The 23,829-nt window shown below is 40.8% G+C and overlaps 1 protein-coding gene across 14 annotated transcripts in view; it reads left to right on the top strand.

Annotated features, from left to right (window-relative positions):
• LIMCH1 (LIM and calponin homology domains 1) overlaps nt 1-23,829 on the top strand; it is a 311,990-nt gene that overhangs the window by 271,637 nt on the left and 16,524 nt on the right. For 9 of the 14 annotated variants that reach the window (XM_070397570.1, XM_070397534.1, XM_070397561.1 and 6 more), the window contains 8 exons: nt 5,905-5,995; nt 7,049-7,212; nt 11,217-11,322; nt 15,823-15,863; nt 17,562-17,642; nt 20,906-20,998; nt 21,928-22,032; nt 22,910-23,037. In XM_070397570.1, coding sequence (XP_070253671.1) covers nt 5,905-5,995; nt 7,049-7,212; nt 11,217-11,322; nt 15,823-15,863; nt 17,562-17,642; nt 20,906-20,998; nt 21,928-22,032; nt 22,910-23,037 — 809 coding nt within the window. Of the gene's footprint in view, nt 1-5,904; nt 5,996-7,048; nt 7,213-11,216; nt 11,323-15,043; nt 15,119-15,822; nt 15,864-17,558; nt 17,643-20,905; nt 20,999-21,927; nt 22,033-22,909; nt 23,038-23,829 lie in introns of all 14 variants that reach the window. The other 5 variants (XM_070397553.1, XM_070397519.1, XM_070397598.1 and 2 more) reach the window with 3 other exon arrangements.

The raw sequence follows: 23,829 nt of genomic DNA, 5'->3' as shown, positions 1-23,829 counted from the left end.
TAAAATACTCCATGCACTAGGTCAAAGATCAAACCCCACCTGAGCAAGTTAAACTGGCTGAGCCTCAGTTTATAAGTAAAATAAAGATAATAATAATATTAGGAGAATTCATGTATATGGAGCACTTAGCATGATATTAAAGCAACTCATAGACAGAGGTGTCCTTAAGTTAATTTAATATTGTCATACAACAAAGGAGAGAAAGTTAAATTACATTTTTCAAAAGCCTGAAAAATTGATAGGTGTAAAGTTTTTTTTTACATTAAATTAGATCATCAAAATTAGCATCTTGAGCAGGTGTGAATTTCATACAGGCGAGATGAACTCCCTGCCGTCTTCCAGCTCCACCTGTCAGTCATTCCAGTTGTAATTCTGACACACATGTGGACGTGAACAGCTTTTCCCAGAAGACGATCACCCTTGCACTTGCTCCCATGATTCTTCCTGCAGCTCCTTTTGCTTCTCGTCTTCTTCACTTTTTCCCAATTCTGGCTTCTCTCTACCATTTCCACCCCCAGGACGCCCACTGGTTGATCTCTTTGTCACTCCATCTCATGACCCTTGATCCAACTCATCTCAAATGTTGCCGCGCGCCCCCTGCTGGCCATGCCTTCCCTCCCACCAGGTTTTCAGCAATTCTCCCTCATTGACCAAGGGCCGAACTCAGCGATTAGTTGCACAGCCTACTTCATCTGCTTTTCTCGAACTAAGTGACTAGGTATGTTTTCTCCACCTTGATAAAGACCCAGGCCTTCCTCTTGAAAATTCAGTACTTTCCTAACATCGTCTGGTCCAGGAAAACAGACAAGCAGATCTTTTATGAAACATTTCGTGTTGCAGTGAGAACAGCATTTGAGTAGGTGCTGTTTTCCTTCCAACTGAGACCAACTGCACATTCCTTCGAGATGTCAAATGTCAACAGGCATTTCTTTAGACGCTGTTTTTCTCCCTCTAGAAGTAGTCGTCAGAGTGTTAGATTTAAGGCTCTTTATGAGTCATTAAAGATCTTTAGGTAAAGGGGCGTTTACAGACTTCAAGAAAGTATATGTCAGGGACAAAAAATCTAACCCAGCCCATCTTACCTGGATCAGAGCCTCACGTTGTTGTTTTGAAATGTTTAAGGCAAAAGGAAAAGGCTTAGGGAATGGAGAGGCTGACTGTTCATGTAGATCCTCTTTCGTCCGTGAAAATAGACGTATATTTGGAGGTGTAAAAGTGAGAGGGGAAACACGGGCATGGCATATATGGCACCTGGGTCACGGTGCCAAGACCTAAGTAGGCTGATTTTCCAGGCTCGGGTCCAGATAAGTTATTCAAGACTGGAGCCAGGGAGCCTCTCAGAGTCACAGGATGGTAGTCCAGCAGATGACCTTGGACTTCATATCTTTCCATGTAGAGGTTAAATGATCAGTCCAAGTTCTCATAGTCCCTCCGTCCTGGAAATGGGACCACCCACGCCCTAGGTCTCAGGACGGTTCTTGGTCTCGGGCTTCTTATTTCCAATGCGTTCTTCAATGTCGGTCTCTGGGCCAGTCCACCGGTAAGAGTCTTGTTAAAATAAGCAGCGAGATGCCTGCTAGATTTTGTGGCTAGACCTTGTGCCTCTCAAGCCAGGAAACTGCCACCTCCCACCCGTGGCCTCAGGGCTAAGTCTGGCATCCGAGCCGGTTTGGATCATGTTCTCAGTCAAGGGGAAGCCAGCTCCTGGCTTAGGCCCCTGTAACTCCTCTGTGCTCTCATTCATTGGTGTCCAGGGATCTGTTTTATTTACTTGTTTTCGTTCACGAGAAGGAAAGGCCCCTCCTCTCTTTAGGAGGAACCAAAGGAAAGTATGGGTCAGAAAGTGAATTTCCCAGCACAGTGGGCTTGGTGAAAACGGCCAACTTTGAACTCATGGAGTCTGTAATGATATGAGCACAAAAGTAACAAGCCTTCAAGATAGAGTATCCAGACATAAGTTCATTAAATTGGCTTTGGGGATTTCCTTTGATTATGTATAGTCGATAGATATTACAGAATACAGAAAATTATAAAGAAAATATAAAGTACCTATTACTCCAGCCACTCAAAAATTGGTACTAAGATTTTTTAAAATGTGTATCCTCTTTTATCAGTGCATGTGAAATATTTTTAATATATTTTTGTTGATTTCAGAGAGAAAGGGAGAGGGAGAGAAAGATAGAAACATCAATAATCAGAATCACTGATTGGCTGCCTCCTGCCCTCCCCACACTGGGGATTGAGCCCACTGTGCTGACCAGGAATTGAACCATGACCTCCTGGTTCATAGGTTGATGCTCAACCACTGAGCCATGCTGTCTGCGCTATAAAATATTTTTAAATGGGCTCATGTTATTCAAATTGTATTGTGGTTTGCTTTTTCTCTTCATTTATCTTGAATATTTTGCTAGTAATAGCCTGATTTTGATGACTAGTATGCATTCAAATTAAGCTTGAGAGAACACATTCCATAAATAATGCATATAACGTGTGCTTACCTCACATAGATGATGTATCTGCTCTCTGTCAGATACTGTGCTGGGCCAGTGCTTCCCCCACCCCCCAGAACCTGGACTGACTGGAAAGCCCTAAGAGGGAGTGATGGCTGGAGCAGTCTGGCCTCCAGCTGCCCTAGGAAGCAGAGACTTAGCTAAATGCCTCCTAAAAGATTCCAGGGTTTTTGCAGAATAAGTGGATGAGACGTAGAATGGGAAGAATGAGGTAGAATGGATGACAAGGAAAGGGAACGGAAAAGGCAGTTTGAATCATTTCAGCAGTAACCTTGGGACCCTCAAGTTCAAGATTGCTTCTTCCTGATCAAAACTTTGACGTCCCTGGGGACAGCTTGAAAGTGGGTGTGACTCCCAGCCCAGACGATGGGACACTGCGGTTACAGGCACAGGGCAGGGTTCCCACATCCCCTACCGACTAGCAGTGGGATCCGGGTAAGTCGGCCTCCTGGGCCTCACTTTCCTCTCCTGTGTAAAGGGAATCATATTGGCCCATACCTTATAAAGCCTGTTCTGACAATTGAGTGAGATAATCCATGTCAAGGAACCTCTAACGATGCTGACATATGGTAAATGCAGGAAATATTGATCGTGGCTACAGTGTCCACAGTGAGTAACCTTGAAATCATCAGGGGAGATAAATTGGTTCGTCTTGGAGCTCAGTATGTGAGAGTTAAGCCACATAGAAATGCATTCAGAAATGTGAGAATTCTTGAAAGGGGGAGTTCTCCATTAGTCTCGCATAAGTAAAATGTTGCTGGAATGTGCTGGAATGCTAAGTGAGGTCATGCTTGAGAATTTTTTCTCCTTTATAAATGATGTCTAAAGGACTTGAGTAGTCTTATGGCACTGATTCCAAGCAGCACGCTTTCCACATTTGAGCATCTCTGAATCTAGATGCCTTATAAGCAATAGTGTGTCATATTTAACAGACTGTTGTTTTTTTCTTAGTAGTACCTAAAATAATACAAAATAATTGATGGCATCTGATATTCCATAAAATACATCCATTTTTTTGTTCATTTTGGGGCTGAGGAGGCTTTGGCCTGCTTTTTTTTTTTTTTTTGTAGTTATTTTATTTCTAGTAATTGGAAACACCAGTATTCTCAAGAGCATCATTTATCAATGTTTAACTACAAATTTGTTTCCCAACCTCAGATAGTTTTCTATAATCTAAGCCATTTGTGGGGGGAAACCGAAAAATCAGTATTTCTGTCAGTATTTCTGTCAGTGTTTTATATATTAATGTCATAAAACAAAAAAACACTGTCATATATTAAAATTCCTATGTGTGTGTGGGGTGAGCACTTTACTTATAAACCCGACTTATTCTTTTGTAATGCTCAACTGATTGATCATCAAATGCTACTATCATATCAGTAATTAATATAACAATGTAAACACACATTTATACATACATGTAACAAATATAATAAGAGAGTGTTCCATTTATTTAACTATTTTCACTCATTAAATCTCTTAAAAAGATTAAATTCAGGCTTGTTGATATATTAAAAAGTTACAAAGTTCATTAATGAATATAAATTCAGTGCTATTTCCTGCCTATGGTTTTAAAAGTGCATTTTAATTTAATATTATGTTCTTCTAAAATTGATACATGGCTATCCATCATTAGAAAATGCCCATCTAATTATGAAGATTTTAAAACTACCTCATCCTCCAAAAGAAAAGGCACCTTTTGCCACTAGATGCTATTGTAAAATATTTTAGAAGCTTGAAAAGCATATTACTTAAAGTTGTATATTTTTTATACTTAAAAATTTGCAAATAATTTTTATTTTTTAACGGTTTATTTTCTAATTTTTTGTTGTGGTAAAATACAAATAACAAAATTTACTATCTTCACCATTTTAAGTGTACATTCAGTAGTACTATGTAGGTATCATATGTCTATACAGTATACATTTTTAAACAACATTATGTAACAAATATTTTCACATATCATTAACTATTGTTCAATATCTTTTTATGATTGCACTAGAGGCCTGGTGCACAGGTGGGGTCTGGCCAGCCCACCATGATGGGGCCCGATCTGGCTGGGCAGGCTTGGGGGAGGGGCCCCAGGCTGTGGGCCGGTCCCACCCTCTGGTCGAACTTTGGTGGAACTCCCGGTCGAGGGGACAATTTGCATATTACCCTTTTATTATATAGGATGATATTTTCTTTTTTGAACAACTATTCCTTAATTGTTGGGCATTCAGGTTGTTCCACATTCTTTTAATATTATGGAATATCAAGTGTAGCACTGATACACTTGGGGTACTACTGAGAAAGATGAGCATCATGGTGACATGCCAAGTGAATTAGACAGCAAGATCCAAACCAGAGAGATCTCTAGCTGAAAAAACATAAAGGAATGGTGGATATGAAAACTATTGTGTTAAAGCCTTGGTAGGACTTGGTAAATGATGGACACTCATGAGGCCTGAGACAAGAAACACCTCAAAGTTTAATTTGTGTGACGGAGAAAATTAATGCCACAAGCAGAAATCATCGATTTGGAAGAGAGGCTTGTTGGAGGGTAACATTTAGCATGACATTTACCATGACCGTGATGGTAGGTCAGCTGAACTGAAGCTTTGATGGGTTCTAGGGGTTAAAGATTTAAGTGCAAGTCATAAATGAATAAAGAATATAATGGTGAACCCATGGCAATAATTGATACATTTGAGGTGACTCCACACAGGTGGAGGAAAATCATTGAAGTTTTCAGGAGGGACCCACATTTTTATGAAGAGAAAAGTTGAGAGAGAGAGAGAGAGAGAGAAAGAGAGAGAGAGAGAGAGAGAGAGAGAGAGAGAGAGAGAGAGAGAGAGAATATGAATGAGTAAGAAAATGAGAACTCAGGTCATTGGGTTGTTGAGAGCCCAGAGGAAGAGATCATTAGGAATAAATTCCACAATGCTAAGAACCGCAGGCATCTATGCTGAAGACCAGCTATGGAGAGGTTAATATCTTAACAAAAATAGTCTTTCCCCACTGGTGATAGGACCCTAAGCCAACATTAGAGACATTTGGGGGCAAGTGAGTGGTAACTATGATTTTGAAAATTCTGTGGTGAAAAGAAGAAAAAGGGGATGTGCATCTGAGGCCATCTGAGGAGGTGGGCAGGTGGGCAGCGGGTGTGGGTGTGCCCTCGTACTGTGCTGCTGCTTCAGTACCTCTCTTCTCCTTCCCAGCTTGTCTGCTTCCACAAAGCCAGCCCTCCACCAGAAAGCTGACTAAGAAATAGAAAAAAAAATACATGCATATAGGCAACTCGCCTTGTCTGCCTAAATAGTATTATTTGAAAAAAAAAGAAAGAAATCCTCTACCTTTTTACAACCTTCAAAAGAATTATTTATTCAAGTGGGGGTAAAAATCTTTTTTTCAGGCAACCACTGAGGAAATGGAACCCAACAGCCAAGAAGATGAGAAAGATGGTGAAAACCTAAAAGAAGGGAATACAGAACTTGCCTCATCAGGTTTGTTTCCTAACAGACTAGTTTTAAGGCAAATCATGATAACTCTTAAGATATAACAGTAAAGAAATAGAGTCAAGAATTCTTCCTAAATGAGCCACAGAAAGGTAGACTCTAAAACTGGTGTGGGGTTGTGCTGCCACCTAGAGGCTTCCTGGGGAAATTCTGACTATGATTTATCTGGCGCTAAAAACCTTGCTTTGCTTTGTTTTCTTAAAAGTGTATCTCCATCCTCATAAATAAAATTATATTGCCCCAAATAAATAATGGCAAAAATTGAGGGTCCTATTTTAACACACAGTAACAGCAACAGATAAGACAGGTTAAAAATATATATCATAAAAATAGACACTGAAATAATAAAGCTGGTGAATAGTTTAAAAGAATAGTTAGAAAGAATAAAGTAATGCCACAAATAGGAATATTTCTTGAATGAATGCTTTTCAATATTTTCAACACATTTCTTATTTTGATAAACATAAAGGCCTTTCACCCTCTTCCAATTCCAAATTAGTTTTAAATGGCATGTTAGAATAAGTGAACTGTCATTACTAAAAATTCCAAACTAGATTATACCCCCTCTGATAGGCCCCCCAGTGGGTGACTTTTTCACCCACTCTAGAGCGTGCCTACTTCTTCTCTAAATATCAAAGGACACTTTGTTTTCATTGCATTGTGTACACTATGCAATCCTCAACACATCCCAGTTATGACCGTGTGGTGATAAGAAGGAACACTGGGATACAGAAGGAAGAGTCGGGCTGCCACACAGTCCTTTGGATGGAAACTCTCTGGAGATGTCCGCCCACCCAGCCCGCCTATCAGAATATTTCGTGCCGGCATTTTGTCTCGTGCAGTGTTATTCCTATGCAAACTCTGGCTCTTATCAAGAACTTACTTTTTCCACAGTGGGATTCTTCGATGTGTTTTATGTTGCTGGGTGTTTTTATAATAGCATGGAAGAGCCTAGAGAATACTGGCATCTTTGGCTCCTTTATACACCTTGTCACATGGTAATTCAACCTCTTTAAGTTTCTGCCTGTCACTCCATTTCAGAGCCACAGCATTTTACGACCACTGTGACTCGGTGCAGCCCCACCGCGGCCTCCGTGGAGTTTTCCTCCAGCCCCAAGCTGAGGAACGATGTGCCAGAAGAGAGAGACCAGAAGAAACCGGAAAATGAAATGAGCGGGAAGGTGGAGTTGGTGCTGTCACAAAAGGTGAATTGCGTCGTGGATTAAAGCAGTTACATTTGCATGAGCATGGCTTCACGGGGCCGTGGGCTGCCGCTGGGACACTTGTTCATCATGAGGACTTAGTTTCTCTTCTCATCTTTTTTCTGTCTTTAACCTGTATTTTTCTAAATGCAAATATACTAGATGTTCACTGTAAATAATTTAAGTACATGCAGAAAGATGGATGCATTAGCCCACTTGGGTTGCTGTGAGAGAGTACTACAGAAGGGATGGCTTAGAAACGACAGACATTTATTTCTTACAGTTCTGGAGACGGGGATGTCCGAGATCAAGGCAGATTTGGTGTCCAGTGAGAACACACTTCCTAGTTCACAGATGGACTTCTCATGTGTCCTCACTTGACAGAAGGGAGCGAGGGAGCTCCCTAGGGTCTCATTTATAAGGGCACAATCCCACTCATGAGAGTTCTGCCCTCATGACCTAAACACCTATCACAGGCCCTTCATACTGTTACCTTGGGGGTTAGGATTCCAACATATGAAGTTTGGGGGGCACAGACATTCAGTCTATAGTATATATTTTTTAAATTTATATTTATAGTGATGTACACATAAATATGTAATAAATCTATCAAGTAATATATGTACATTTATTTAAAATGAAATATAAATAAACATAGACATAGGGTAAGAGTGAGAAAAAGTCATAGAAACCTACCTCTCTACTAGTAATAATTGGTATATATATATATATATATATGTATATATATCCCACATTCAAAGGCTGTTAAATTGCGTTGTTTACCCATATCTTCAGAAAAAAATCACTTCTGTCGTGGTAAACAACCTGCTTCCCTATTTATAATGGTCTGGCCCTCTAGCAACTTTAGCACGAAATTATAGCTAATTTGCCTACAAATGTCAGGTGTTCATAATAATCTGGCCACTCAGTGTATATATGCATTCTTTCTACATATATTAAATTTTATTTAAACAATCAATTATAATTATGAATAATTAGATGTGTATTTTAATGTGATATTCGCATAAGTTATAAAGCTTTGAAGTTAGGTTTTGGTTTGTTGTGTATGAGCATGATTATTCTCAGCTCACTAAAGATTCTCCTTTTCATATTTAACTATTTTATAGCAGCATACTTCTGACGCCTCCGGATTTGAACAAGGAAATTGGAAACTTATTATTCTGATATAATGGGTGTTAACATCTATTTTTAATTAACTTTCTTCCTTGTTTGGAGTCTCATTCTCTTCATAGTAATTTGTTTTGTCTTCAGGCAGAGTCTAAAAGTTTTCATCTTTTATACCAATTGTTCTCAACCTTGGCTACCTTTTAGAACTTAAAAATATGCCAAGCACACTCCAGCTCAGATAAATCAGAATTTCTGGGGGCAAGGCCCAAGCACGTGTATTTGTAAAAGCTCCCCATGATTCAAATGGGCCACCAAGGTAGAGAACCACTGACTTGCCTATGGGCATACTGCCTGTGGTGATATTTCAACTTTAAAACTTAACCCTAAATTTGGATTTAACTTTAGAGTGAAAATTTTACCACTTATACATGTGGTTCTTCCACCATTTAGTCAACCAATATTGACTGTGTACCTACTATGTGCCAGGGACTGTATTAGACAGTGGCTATTCAACAGTGACCAAGACGGGGCCCCTGGCATTAGGGAGCTGAGAGTGCCGTGTCCTTGGTAGAGTCTCAGAAATGCCTATGGCCTTGATGCCTTTTGGAAACTTCAAGCTCTAGCTCCCCACTTTTTATACAAAGAGAATTAAAGAATGGTCTGGAGGTATTGAAAGAGGCATATTTTTGGCATATTTTTAAGTTCTAACTGTGGGAAAACATTAGGGGCAGGCAGGATTTCCTGTCTTTGCAGGTTTTGCCTGATTTATGTTACACTTTATTATTTCGTATTCTTCCAAGTTGACTTTTTGTTCCATTTAAATCTAAACTGAAAGAAGAACTCTACTTCATAGCTAGAATTTTTTTTTAATCAAACAGAATGAATACCATAACTAAAGAGTGTTCTTCTGCATACCTCGTCTGCGAACCTCACTTGTGAGCCATCTTTGGACCACAAGTGTCACATCTACCCTGTGGAAAAATTGTTTTCAGGGTCTTAACTGTGTGTGTGTGTGTGTGTGTGTGTGTGTGTGTGTGTAGTCTGTTGTGTTTCGTTATTGTTGTTGTTGTTTGGGTGTTTTTGTTTTTTATCAATTGGTACAAAGTACCTACAGCCTCTGAATTCTGTTCTATGGACTCCAGGTTAAGAATTTCTGCTAGTTGATTAACAAATGGTGTAATGGTCTTTGAACACACTGCTTTTCTTCCACCATGTGAATTTCTTTCCTTCTCCTTTCCCTCCTGTACAATTAGCTCTTAGAAGAAGGGAGAGAGATGATCACTGTGGCTGCAACAATTTTTACTTCACTTGAGAGTGTTGCCAAGTGCCCATGCACACACACTGATCTTTTTATATGGTGGTCATTTTTAGTATTTCTGCTGACTGTGAACTGTTTCATTTACAACTGGGCATTAACTGAAACATGTTTTTATCTGACTTAAATATGGAGGAGATGGTATGAGGTCAGGATGTGAGGGTTGTCAACTTATTGCATGTTTAATTAATACTAAAGTTCATTTAGCTATCTGGTTGACTTCTCTAATGTAGAATGAAGTGATTAACTGTATTTTCTTCAGAATTCCATTAAGGTTGGATATATTATTTATAAGAAAAAATAGGTGCCCAGCCAACGTGGCTCAGAGGTTGAGCATCAACCTATGAATCAGGAAATCATGGTTCGATTCCCTGTCAGGGCACATGCCCAGGTTGCAAGCTTGATACCCAGTAGGGGGCGTGCAGGAGGCAGCCGTTCAAATGATTCTCTCTCATCATTGATATTTCTATCTCTCTATCCCTCTCCCTTCCTCCCTCTGAAATCAATAAAAATATATTTAAAAAGAAAAAATAGAATCCTATCAAGAAGAAATTGTAGACATTAAATCATCCTGAGGAATGATCATAGATCAGCTTATGATGAACACTGGTCTCTCTATAACCTCACTTGCCTTATTGGCCATCAAATGAATCTGTTGGGAACCCAGCCTCCAGCCAGACTGAATCAGAGGAAGTCCTGTACGCAGCTGGAAGGACATGAACTGATCCACCTCTGCTCCTATTCAGATCTTTGCTCAGAGTCTACTGATTATTATTTTAGACATTAGTTTGGTAATCTGGTCTCTCAGTAATCAGTTGATAAGAAACAACAAATCAGAAAGAAAGTGTTTCTACCAAAGGCCATTCAGATTGGGAGAAACAAGATAAAATTAAATAGCAATAACAAGAAAATTCTACTTTTACAAAACAAATGTAAGAATTTGTAAATTGGGGACTATTTACCATAGGACAAGTAATCTAACATGCCTCAAAACCCCCTAAGGGCATCATTGCTATGGAGCTGTTTGATGATTGCTATTTATAATAATGTTTGTATGTCAACAGGCAAAGTATATTATCTTTAATGTGCTTTGCATGAATTTGATGGGGGGTTGTATAGTGTCTGAGAATAATGTCCATTAGAAGGTAATATTACCTTAGTATTTAGCACTTATGTAGTAAGGGGGTATTTTTTAGTCTTATATGGGACATCTCACATCCTGACATTATGTAGCATCAGGGAGAGACTGTGTGATTTATCAATAAGAAAACGAGACAGAATGATGTATAATCCCAAAGATGGAATACTATCTTCTGGGTTTGGGAAAAAAAGTGATCATGAAATTTTTATATGCTCTCATTTGATACCTCTGGAAAATTGACCTCTACATTAAAGTAGAAAAGCACGAATGGGGATAGAAAAATGGGGCCAATTTTCCATTTAAAAGTTAAATGTTTGGGCTTATTGACTTATGTGATTGCCGTGGATTCTTTCATTTTATTTTGCCTGTGTCTTTGCTAATAGACAATCCTTGCCATGTTTGTGTCCATTGCTCCTGACCCAGGTGGTAAAGCCAAAGTCTCCAGAACCAGAAGCAACCCTGACGTTTCCATTTCTGGACAAAATGCCTGAAACCAACCAGTTACATTTGCCAAATCTCAATTCTCAAGGTAAAGAGAAGGAAATGCTTTATTTTAGTCCTACATGTTCTCCTGGGCCCATCTGCAGTGAAATATTACTTCATGTGAATGAGGATTACTTCCTTTATGTTGATGTCCCTTTGGCCATAGTGTTTGCAGAGCCCGGTGGCTAGATTACTGATTTCAGAATAGAATTCTGGGGCTGCATTCTCTGTGGCCCAGCCAAGGACCCCAGCTGCCAAGACCATTTTGCCAGCCGGGCACCATAGGCATGATAAAGCCTACACAAGTGTTTGGTTCCTTAAAATAATTTTATTGTCTCTAAAATGGGAAAAAAATAAATAACTTTAACGAAAAGTTTATAATCTTAATGTTATATCAACTCCATTAATTGTTAATTATGTAGTCTTTATAAAATATCCACTTGACAATAATTTTAGAAGAAAGTCAGACTTTCTTACTTCATAGTAATTGCTGGGTGTGCACCGAGAAATTATTCCACATTGTAGGTTAAATGTATTACTCATAAGCAAAAACTTTAATCTTTCCCAAAACTGTTATAGCAAGAATAGATGTGTACATACAGTAGGTCCTCGGATTACTCGGAGAGCCAGTGTAACTCGATTTTCGCTGTAAGTCGGAACCCACCTACATAAGCACCTCCGTCACTCACATGGAGCACATACACAGAGGTAATGAAGTGAAACAGTAAAAAAAAATTTAAAAGAAAGATAACAATTCCTGACCTTTACTTGTGGGTAGTAAATAATAAAAAACATAAAGCACATTTGTACATACGTCGAAATGACGGAACTTTTTTTTTTAATAAATAAATGGGAGATGGCGACGTAACCACAAAATTACATACTTCGAGTCCGACGTAACCTGCGGACTGCCTGTATATATATTAAATACATGTATATGCTGAGGGTATATTTTACTATGTTTCATATGTTTGATATAATGTGTGGAGGGATGGCCTCTAAAAAGATAGGAGTTTAGGGCCTATGGGAGTTGTAAAAGGCACTGACCACTGCAAATGTCTATGTGTCATGTGACACATAGTACCTTTTAGGTACTATGTCATTTGTACCTTTTAGGCCATGTATAGGTTGTGAGTCTATCCTGTACTATTTAAAAGCCCAACTTGAACCCTTTATCCTGGTGAGACATCCAGATGCCCACAGTCACCCCAAAAGGAGCCTTAGTGATGAGAGCAGTAGGAGGATGTCCTAAGAAGTCCATGATCCATAGGGACTATTCTTCAGAACAGATCACTGGGCTTTACTGGTGTGAGTTCTCTCTAGACATGAAAAAGCTAAGCTCTGGAAGCAAGAACTGTAAGGTATCTTGCTCTTCTTTTTTACTATACTTTCCCCAGTTTATTTTATAGATTGAGCAGTCCAGGCAAAGAGAAGGTAGTATAAGCATATTGTGGCTGGGGATTTACTTTTTTTTTTTTTTTTTAGAAGGGTGGTCAGCTGTTTGGGGTAGAATCTGAGTTGGCTTCCATTAACCTTTGTTGAGGGCTGAGAGATAAGTTGGGCTCTCTCTACATAACAGGGAAGTACTTGGGAAGGAATTTATCGGAACATGCACTGATGAGCACTAGTTTCTTAATGTGGAAACAAGTTCAATACTGTCTTCAAAACATGTATTTTAAATGTTTTGGTCCTACTGAAGGGAATTGACAAAAAAAGTCCTATAACTAGGCCAGCAATTGGCCATATTTAGACAAATTTAAATTCTGCCCTATTCCTAACTCTTTGTCATTGTGCAGATAAGGAATGCAAAGAGGAAATTGTTATTTTTAAGGCATAATAGTTTTGTTGTCTGGTTCATGGAAGCTGTAATAACAGCTGCAGGCTCTGGAGACAGAACACGCGGGTTCCAATCCTTACTCATTCAGATCTTACCTGTGAGATCTTCCCCACCAAGTTCTCCGGAATCTCTAATCATCACCTGTACATTAGAAATAATAACAGTACCAACCTCATAGGGGTATTGGAAGAATTAATTGAGATAAACCAAAAAAAGTGTTTAGCTCAACACAAGCACTCATAATAGAATCTGGTAATTATAGGATAGTAGCAAGATACCAGGCAGCAAAATATTATAAATGCTTTCCTTAAAATAAAGGTGTTTCTGTTGCAGAGATAGGGCTTTAAGTAGTAATTTTCAAACATGATTATATGCCAGGGACCTGGGCAGGATGGGTTAAAGCATAGATAGCTGACCCCCCAGTCCCATCCCGCAAGGTCTAGGCTGAGGCCACAGTATTTGCAGAGTCCCCAGAGGGATATGATGCTGCAGATCCATGGACCACACTCTGAAGACCACAGACTTGAAATATGTGTTTAAATTATGCTCCAAAGACATTGCTGATAGATATAGAAATAACAGTAATATTTGTTTAGAATGTATAAATTCATACCTTTCATGAAGCAAAAGGCCTCTAATAAATGTAATCTTAAAAGCTACGATTTGTCTTTATGTGGAGGGACAGGGAAAGTATAGGTCGTTGCCCAGATATAAAAAGGCAGTGCACCTGTAACTGACTAGTCTGAGGTCGCACCTCACGACCAAAGGAGCTATAAGTTTAAGAGGGGGAATCCGGGAGCCATACCTAGTACTCGCTCCCCCAGACAGTCTATCTCCCCCATTTCCATAAAGCCGTCTGTTCGTAGGCTGATCTTATAGGCCACTGGGCCCTAACGTTGTTCCACAGACTTCCCTTAAACATACACACATGCACAAATAGTCTTTAATTACTCTGAAAACCTTCATAAAATACATTTAAAGATGACAAATTTCCTTTTCTCAACTCTCCCAACAGTAGCAAGATACCTCAAATTGGTGTTTCAGGAAAATATGTGCATGTTGAAATGCATACTGGCTAGCTGTATTTCTTTTGTGCAAAAAAATTCATTATTTGCATTGAGAATGATGACAGATGGGCACAGTGCTAGCTTCAGGATGCAAATGAGCTTGTGTCTGCGTGAGGCTGTCACATGACACATAGACATTTACATGCTCTTATTACACACACTAGAGGCCCAGTGCACAAAATTCATGCACGGGTAGAGTCCCTAGGCCTGGCCGGTGATCAGGGCCGATCTGCGGGACAACTGACAGGGCAATCAGGGGCCCCCTGCCTTGGCTGGCCTGGGGCCTGTGGGCTGGGGGCAGCTCCTGTATGAGCGTCTGCCCCCTGGTGGTCAGTACACATCATACATCATAGTGACCGGTCGTTCCACTGGTCATTCCGCCATTTGGTCAATTTGCATATTAGGCTTTTATTATATAGGATATATAATTTCTGCCACAGATTTCCATGCGTAACTTTTATGAAGTGTATACAATAATAACTGAACTCATCTCTGCTGTCTTTTATATTTTTCTAGTGTTCTCCAAAAGCAATGCACACTGTGCATTTTGCTCTTTCATAGCATATCATCTTATTATCTTGAGATTCAACATTTTAACAATATCACCTTTAAGTATGAGCCCATTAAATGTCACCTGACATCAAAGAAGATAGGCAATAGCATGAACTGTCTCATTTCCGTTGACTTTTGTCCATGTCTTCAGGGTGTGTGTGAGTTTTACTGAGATATTTTATACTTCAGATGCTTTCCCTCTCTATTCTTGGATAGCCACACCTGGGCCTGGGATTTGGGAGAAGGTTCTACACAACTCTCACCCCTGTTCTCATGATTTTCTGTTTGTTCCGTTCTACCATCTGATCTAGAGTCGCCTGGCACTGCCAGCCTTCCGCTTAGAGTTCAGAACTCTTGGCGACGTTCCCAGTTTTTCTCCCAGTCAGGTAAAATGCATACTGGCTAGCTGTATTTCTTTTGTGCAAAAAAAATCCATGTTGCGGGCAACCAATAATGTCTGGTATTTTTCTTCATTTCTGACCTCAGGGGGAAAAAATGCTTGTTTCTGGCACACAGTTAGCAAAGAGCTAGTTCTTTGATGTCAGTACAGTTATACTGAAATTGGGGGGAAATTCGCAGAATTTTACTTTGATTTTGAAAATCTAAAGAAATAATAATATTTACCTCTTTATTGTCTTTTTCTTTTTAAAAAAAACAACAACAAAGATTAGAAGCGTTTACCAGGAACATGGTTCTCTTGTTAACTGTGTCACTCTCTTTATTTCTTGGTGACATTTGGCCTCTCTCTGTATGAAACTTCTCCATGTCAGACAAGGAGGGAACTGTCAATCAAGCCAGAATGCAAGGTGTATTAAAAACCAGCACTAGTAGGAATAGATTTTGCTTCCTAGTGCTTAGTACTGGGTGCTAATTGATGTCATCAGTCTTCTTACACTGGTCCTGACTACTTTTGGTGATGGGTACCAACTGCTTCAGGGGTCTGCTTTATTCTGATCTTCTCATCCTCTTGGCTTACAAAAAAAATTGGTTTGAAGCTGACATAGGAGCCACACTCCACTGAGAGGATCAGTGAGAAATACAGTACGAAGCTACTCACACTGTGTTCTTCTTTTTCTTTCTTTCTGTCCAGGGGATTCTCCCAGCAGTGAAAAGTCACCTGCAACTACACCTGTAAGTAACTCATGTTAAGGAATGAGCTCATGCATTTAGTGTGATTTTAATTACAGAGTATTTGATTCGCTTACAGAAGATCCCATTTTTAAAAAAAGGGCTTCAAATGATTGTAAAAGAATAGGTGAAAGCCATGCATATGCTGCCAGGTGAATTAGGAAGATGTGGGTTATCATTATGCAGAGCTATGATCTGGAAACAAAAGGGTAAGTGAGTCAGGGAAGTAAAATCTAAAAGAAGCAATTAAAATGCATGTGACAGTAGGAATTAGTATTAAAATATGCACTTTCTGTAAGCATTCGAAATTTTTTTTTTTTTTATGAGAACAATCATTCAACATAGTTAAGTTGGCAGTAGGGCCCAGCCTGGACTCTTTCTGCAAGACCCAAGCTGTCTTTGTTGCACCCCTTGTCGCAATCAGTACCTTGAGTAATAGTAACCACACATTTAGTTTTCAATTTTTTACTTCAGTGACATAAAATAAGCATTTGCTAGTTAAGGTGTCCAGACATGTGACACTGTCAAAGGCCATGCTGCTCGATTTTATCTGAACACTTTCTGTGGACCTGGCTCTTCTCTAAACTGGGTGTTTCCAGGGCTGAGCCTGTCACCCTTGCTCACCCTTGAAATTCCCGCCCGATTTGTAGAATTCAGTTCCTCTGTGGCTCAATCAACCAGCACAGAGCCCCTTGGGAGCAGCCGCAGAATCACTGTTGTGCCTCTGAATCTTCTCTGAACGTTATCTTCCTTGACTGTACCCCAGACCCTTCCCTTTCTCCCTAACTCTCCCACCCTCACCTCACTTTTTCTTTCAAGATTCCCAAGCCGTTTTAAGTGTCTCCCCAAATTACCCCATAAGGGGGAAGGGAGGAAGTACAGTTATTGGGGAACCTGGTTCGCCTCAGCACCTGCTCTGGGCGATGGGGGAGCCAACTTTCAACACTGCAGCCCCCCTTTTGCTGATTCCCCAGGGACCAGCTAGGATTTCTCCCCCACACCCCCGCCCTCCCGGACCCTCTCAATCTTATACCCTGTGGCCTGGGTGTCCGCTTTGACTCGTGCATTTTTCTCCCATTATTTCTGTTCACTGACTTGGTTCCCAAACTCACAAAAAAACTTTCTTAAAAGACCAAAAAAAAAAGAGTCTGACTGTTTGCTATGTGGATTCCACAGTCGGGGCTCCCCATTGCCTGATCTCAGGGGACACTGGTGGGCAGTGGTGAGTGGTTAGAGAAGGCCAGTGTGGGCAGCAGCAGCAGCAGCATAAGAAATGATGCAGTTCTACAGCGCGGCAAGCATCACTTCTCACAAAACGCAGCTCTGCTGACATAAGCGGTCCCATTTGCCCGGACCTGGGATCAATATGCAGAATGAGTATCTTACGCTCCCGAGCGTGAATACATTTAAGAATTCGCTTCTAAAAGAAATGAAGCAAAAGCCTGCCCGTGCCAGGGGCTAATTACTTCGTGTTTTCATTAGCTCCCAAAAGGTTCACAGAATCCTATCAGCCTCTTGGAAGGGAACCAAAGAGGGACTAAGATGAAATAGCGGTGCTGCCAACAAAGAGGACCTTTAGATAAACGAAGGCTCTGCTAGTTGTGTCCATCGGGTGCCGCCCATAGGCTACTCGTGTCCCTCGCCCTGGCCAGGCCTTGAGGACGTGGCTCAATTCTGATCATGTTTTTATTTTCTAAGCAGTTCAAGTTCTGGGCATGGGACCCGGAAGAGGAGCGCAGGCGACAGGAAAAATGGCAGCAGGAGCAGGAACGGCAGCTCCAGGTAAGAACTGCGTTCGCTGCCTTTTTTTTTTTCTTTTCTTTTCTTTTTTTTTATGCTCTCTTAATTCTGTCATATTAAATAGACTTTTAGCACAGGAAAAACATGGAATTGAATTCTTCTTAGAAATCAGTGAGTCTGTTAGTTCATTTTGCAGATATAATGCCCTGTGTCTAATTCCTCATACCAGAGGTTATATGGATGAACACAAGGAAAAAGCATTTCACTTAAAAAAAATTTTTTTAACTTCCAAGTATTGATTAATGGCCAACTCAGGCAGTCCTCACCTCCTTTGTTATCAATAAAATTCCAGTTCCAGTAGCAGTGGAAATGAATTGTCAACAGCTTTTTTGTTGTTGTTAATCCTCACCCGAGGATATTTTTCCATTGATTTTTAGAGAGAGTGGAAGGGAGGGGGGAGACAGAGAGGGAGAAACATCCATGTGAGAGAGACAAACGGATTGGTTGCCTCCCGCATGTGCCCCAGCCAGGGCCTGCAATCGAGGTGCGTGCCTTGATCAGAATGGAGCTGGGGCCCTTCAGTCCACAGGCCGATGCTCTATCCACTGAGCCAAACCTGCTAGGGCTATTAAAAGCACTTTGAAAGCATCCATGTGAAATCAAATTTAGCCTGGCTCTTGTTTCTTAAGTAGAAATATTTGCTCCATCCTTGAGTAAAAACTTTCATTTCTAGAAAAATTCGGAAGTAAATGGCTCATGTGCCTACTTGTTTTATGCCATGTTTGTTGGGTAACAGGGCTTCAAAAAGGAACCTAGTAACCTTAGGAAGTAGCCTTTGCTGAGTGAGTCCTTGAGTTGTGCCAGGAACTGTGGTTGGTGTTTGATGTCTTTTATCTAACTTAATTCTCATAAAACTCTTCAGAGTATATCTCATTAGCCCCCATTTGCAATTGAAGAAACTAAGACTCAAAGAAGTTAAATTAATAGCTCAAGGTCACCCAACTAACAAGGGTTGAACTTGGTTTCAAATCCAAGTTTGATGACTTTAAAACTCATGTTCTTTCCATGATACCCCCAGAAGTACTGATTTTACCCCCCAAAAAAAATCATAAATAAAAAGCATTTTAAATCTCATTCATTTTCATGGCTTTCTGCTGCTGTGTAGAAAGCAATGCTCCATGCAAATTTATTTTACTTTTTTAAAAAATATTTTTGTTCTAATCCCTTTGGCTTACTTCCCAAGGGGCAGGAGCAGATCCATTTAGATAGCCAGCTATTTGTAGTGTGGCTTTAGGTCTGCCAGTTAAATTTTATACTTTTCAAAACTGCATGGAGGTAAATCTTCACTATCAAAATGTTAGTAAGAACCGGATTCAGCAAAGTCACACTGGGACTTCTGGGGCCTTTGGAAGAGAGAGGCCAGACCAGCCCCAGCCATCTGCTGTTCTCTCGGAAATCAGGAGCCCATTTTCCAGCTGAGAGATGCACAGCCCAGAGTCAGGGAATGCACAGAGCACAGATAGCAGGCAAGTGCGCGGGCCACGCGCACCCTGTCTGTTACCCTCTGGAAGGGGACCACGGTTACAGATGCGGGCATATGGCTCCTTCCTGCCCCACCGAGTTGTTACCCAGTGTGGTGGCATGGTGGGCTGTGGGCTTTGGGGAAAGGTGTTTGTGGGAAAATGGGGGGGTGAGGGTGGGGGGCAGACGTACGTCTTTCACGCCCCACATTACAGATATCAGTGCATCCTCTTGGGGAGGGGAGCACATGATGTGAGCTTCTAGAACTAATGAACCTAAAATGCTTCACTTGCTTTTCAGCTTTTGTGAAGTTTTGAGGTCTGTTTTCTCTATTTGAAAAGCCCCTGAAGTTCCTCTCTAAAACTTTTACAATGTTAGGTTTTGCAGTGGTAGGTGTTTGTAACAAAACCTTTATCTGGAAAGAAAAGCCCGCCAGGGGTTGGCCAACCATGGCTTTGCCAGAACATTCACAGGAACACCAGGCTCTTGCAATCCCAATACAGCCCTTCCGCTCCTAAGATAACGGCACAACAGGTAAGGTCTGGAGGAGATCCCAGCGCCTCCCCAGGAGGTTAGGAACCCAGATTTGTTTGAGCCTCAGAGAGAGGTTTGGCAATAATTAGCCTAAAGTATTTGACTGTTATGTCATACTGATTCCTTTGTCTCCTTCAAGTCAGGGATGCCATCCCCAAGCATCCAGGGGTATCAGTTCTCATTTTAGGCATTAATTTTCACCGCCATTTCTTCATTTCTTCCAGTCAGCAGTCAGGAACTCTGGTCACATTTTCAAAGCTGTTCTTATTCACGGTATTTGATTCTTTTCCCCCAGAAGTGGTGACTAGTGTTGTATTATTTCTGGAAACAAGAAATGGCGGTTCTGATACTGAAGCCTTCTAGTGGGCTGTTTAAAAGCTACTCTTAATTCAGAAGTCACTTAAAGCTAGGGACATTGCATTTGGGTACAATGGCTTCAAGCAAAGAGGAATTTGACTACTCAACTAATTACCATCTTGTCCACTTTGGACCTTTCTGCAGGATTCGTTTTTTTATCCTTTATTAAACTCTCCCAGCAGCAAACATATTTCTCTTAGCAGAATGGCAAAACTAGTGGTTTAGCTAACCTCCTAGGACAAAACTCAAGTGAAGGAAGAGTTTAGAGTCTTTCAATCTTTTCATCTTTTCTCTTTTCGTAAGGAAATGCCTACTCATATCTGAAAAACAGCTCTACAAAACAGCAGCAGAAAATACACAATGGGGCCCTAACTGGTTTGGCTCAGTAGATAGTGCGTAGGCCTGAGGACTCAAGGGTCCCAGGTTCGATTCCGGTCAAGGGCATGTATCTTGGTTGCGGGCACATACCCAGTAGGGGGTGTGTAGGAGGCAGATGATCGATGTTTCTAAATCTCTATCCCTCTCCCTTCCTCTCTGTGAAAAAATCAATAAAATATACATTTTTTAAAAATACACAATGGGGGAAAAGTAGATTTACAGTTATGATAACACAAAACAGTTTTAAACTTGCATTATTATTTATTAATTACTGCATTATTTCCCATACGGACAACTGTAAGCCTACTTTTGCCCCCACCCTGTTCTCCCTGGGAATTTTAGGTTCCTAACCAGTTTGCATACCACACAATGCTCTTCCCCTTGTGTTACATGATCGGGTTAGATTCAGAATGTTACAAGAAGATGGTCTCTCAACATGGTGGCTTTGAGGGGGGAATGTCCCAGTGATGCATGCAATGGTTGGTTCAGAACAGTCTCTGGAAATTCTGTAACAGGAGAGATACCAGAAAGAGCAGGACAAGCTGAAAGAAGAGTGGGAAAAGGCCCAAAAGGAGGTGGAAGAGGAAGAACGCAGATACTATGAGGAGGTAGGAAATTCCCGAGAAGGAATTGGACGTTGTGGTCCTAGTTCCTCAGAGGCTATCAAGGCTCTTTGTGTCTGTGGTATGTGTGTACGTGTGGCTGTGGCTGATGATCTGCGCCCATAGCAGAACCCATCAACCTCTTTAAAAGAGTCATATCCTGGAGGCACTAAAAGACCACAATTCCACCAAATTCAGTTTGTGATCGGGTGTGCTGAGTCATGGTCAAGGGTGACAATATAATTATATCTGATCTTGAGTCAGAGAGTCAGATTCTTGATTGATCTTAGAGAGAGGACATTAAAATATCAATGTCTTTGTTAGTGTGTTTGTTTGAGCAAACATGTTTGGTGGTGAATTAATTTTATGAGGATAATTTTGATAATCAAGGCCAAATGAGTCTTACCACTGCACTCCCTCTATGGTACTGAAGAGATTTAGTAAAGAGATTTGGTACAGTAGGCTGAGTGCAGTGCTAAGGAATGGTGGGGAGGGATATTTGGTTTTGTAGGTTACATATTTTTTAGATGAACAAACCAGACCACGTTAGATAATTTAAAGGGAGCTACATTTTATCTATATTATCTAAAATTTGCTTATGATTAATATCATTGTGAATTTTATCTTCAATAATAATTTTTGTACATAATCCAATCCCTACAGCATTTCTAATAAGGCTTCTTGCATCTCACTAACTAATTAATTTGTGAAGACTTTGTTTTTCTATTAAATCAAATGCTAATTTCTAAATCATTGCCCGTAGAGAGTATTATCTGATTTATGTGCTTTTAGAAAATAAGACCTTTTTTTAATGCCCTGCTTGTTTGCATATAATTCTGATGTCTTTTTTCTAAAGTTCCTTAATGAAATTTTTCTCTTGACAAATATTAAACTTGATTTTTCCCCCCTTCATTACTTCCCGTTCTTCCTCTTAGGAGCGCAAAATAATTGAAGACACTGTGGTTCCATTTACTATTTCTTCAAGTTCCGCAGACCAGCTGTCGACATCCTCCTCTGTGACTGAAGGCAGTGGAACAGTGGTGAGACTATAAATTAAAAGTAGTTTGTGAAATAAACCTAAAAGAAGCACAAAACCAAACAGCCAAGTTTTCCATGAGTTTAAATCCAGGACTGGCTATTTCCCTAGGTTCGTGTCAGCTACTACATGGCCGTCATACACCACGGTGTTGTCATTCCATGGCCAAATCCTAGAGCCATTGCCCAAGGGGCAATATAGTCATTGCTGAGGCCAGATCTGCCCCACAGGCTGGCTACCAAGGTCTCTCTGCACTGGCTGGTTAGGTCCTAATTCATGGGCCTTGTACTGGGAAAACTTCTTCCTGCCCATCATTCGTTCATTCAATAGGCACGCATTCCTCTCTGCCATAGCACACGTCCCTTTGCACTGGTGGCAGCAGCAGGATGGCAACAGCAGGCTCTCCACCAGCCTCCATCAAAGTTGCCTCTAACCCACTCTTAAAATTCCACATGAAATTTACATGTGTCTTCAAGGGCTGGAGAGAGCCCTGAACAGTTGGTCTACCTCCACATCCCCCAAACAAGGTCATGGAGGTAGTGGACAGAAGTCATACCAAACCCTGGATAGTCTATAATCTGCATTAAAGAAAATAATGGTGGGCACTAGAAAGCCATTTGTCCTGAAATTAGCAGTTCTAAACTACTCCCCTCTATGATAACTTCTGAAAAAGATCCAGATTGCACGTTTATTTTAAATCGTTATAGCTCAGTTACTATTCAATTAATTTGAACAACTGTTCCTTAACTTGCAGGCAATGTGATTGGGAGGGGGGGGAGTGGGCGGGGGGTGGAGGAAGCTTCAGCTATTTCATAGCCAGAGATGAGTGTTGTCCAGTGGGTTTAATTTATATTTAAGATTATCCTTGTTTTCCCTATTAGAATAAGATGGATCTGGAAAACTGTCATGAAGAAGAACAAGAGACAAGACAGAAGAAACCATTCCAGGGGGGCAACAATGGCTTGTTGCCTGAGACTAGAGAAAGTGGTCCCCTGGAGGAAAAGGGCAGGTATGCCCCACGGTTCAGGCTGTCGGTCTAAATGCGCAAAACCGGGCTCTGCCTGTTCTCTCCCAGGAAGAGTGCTCATTGCTGATGCAAATCATATTCGCCTTTGAAATGATCATTCCAGTAATACATTACATATTTCTTGAACACATTCTAATGACTCTGAAGTCAATGTCCTTATGCAATTGAATATAAATAGCCTGATTTTTAAATAGGCGACGCCTTTTTCAAATGAGAGGACACAGTGTAGATCAGAGAAGGGGCATGTGGTCCATTCAAAACCCTAAACGTAAACATTGCTCACCTGAAATAGTTCATGTGTCTGGAGAGATAGAGGTTGAAGACATGTGCTGGGGTCCCACCCACTGTGGTTTCACTGTGGACTTGAACCCTGCTGTTAGTATCCTCTGAGCTGTGAGAAGCCACGTTTACTCTGTGTGATAATATAAAGAACAACCAACAAATTGATTGGGTGTGGGTAAACCCCTCCCCCAAACACACACTCATGGGTTCTAGTCTATTCCCTGGGAGCAGAATCGGATTGTAGCTTTGGGCAATGGTAAGTTTGTTGCTTCCACCCCACACCTAACGTAGAAGGGACCCACAGAAACCCAGGAGGCTCTGCCACGAGCACGTTCTTTATGAGACAGATGTTTGTCTCTGCAGCTCTGAGATACTAGACAGATATTGATAAGTGTGCATGCTGGACCAGGTTGCACATACACATACACTCCATCCTCAGAGGGGCCTGAAGACAGGAACAGCTATCTAAGGGTTCTTTTCAAAGACTGGTGA

The sequence above is a fragment of the Myotis yumanensis genome, unplaced genomic scaffold (assembly GCF_028538775.1).
Source record: "Myotis yumanensis isolate MYYU_CA2020_CCGP unplaced genomic scaffold, mMyoYum1.0.hap1 SCAF_1, whole genome shotgun sequence".
Taxonomy (NCBI): Eukaryota; Metazoa; Chordata; class Mammalia; order Chiroptera; family Vespertilionidae; genus Myotis; species Myotis yumanensis.
The sequence above is the reverse complement of the archived record's forward strand: the minus strand, read 5'-3'. Positions and strand labels throughout refer to the sequence as shown.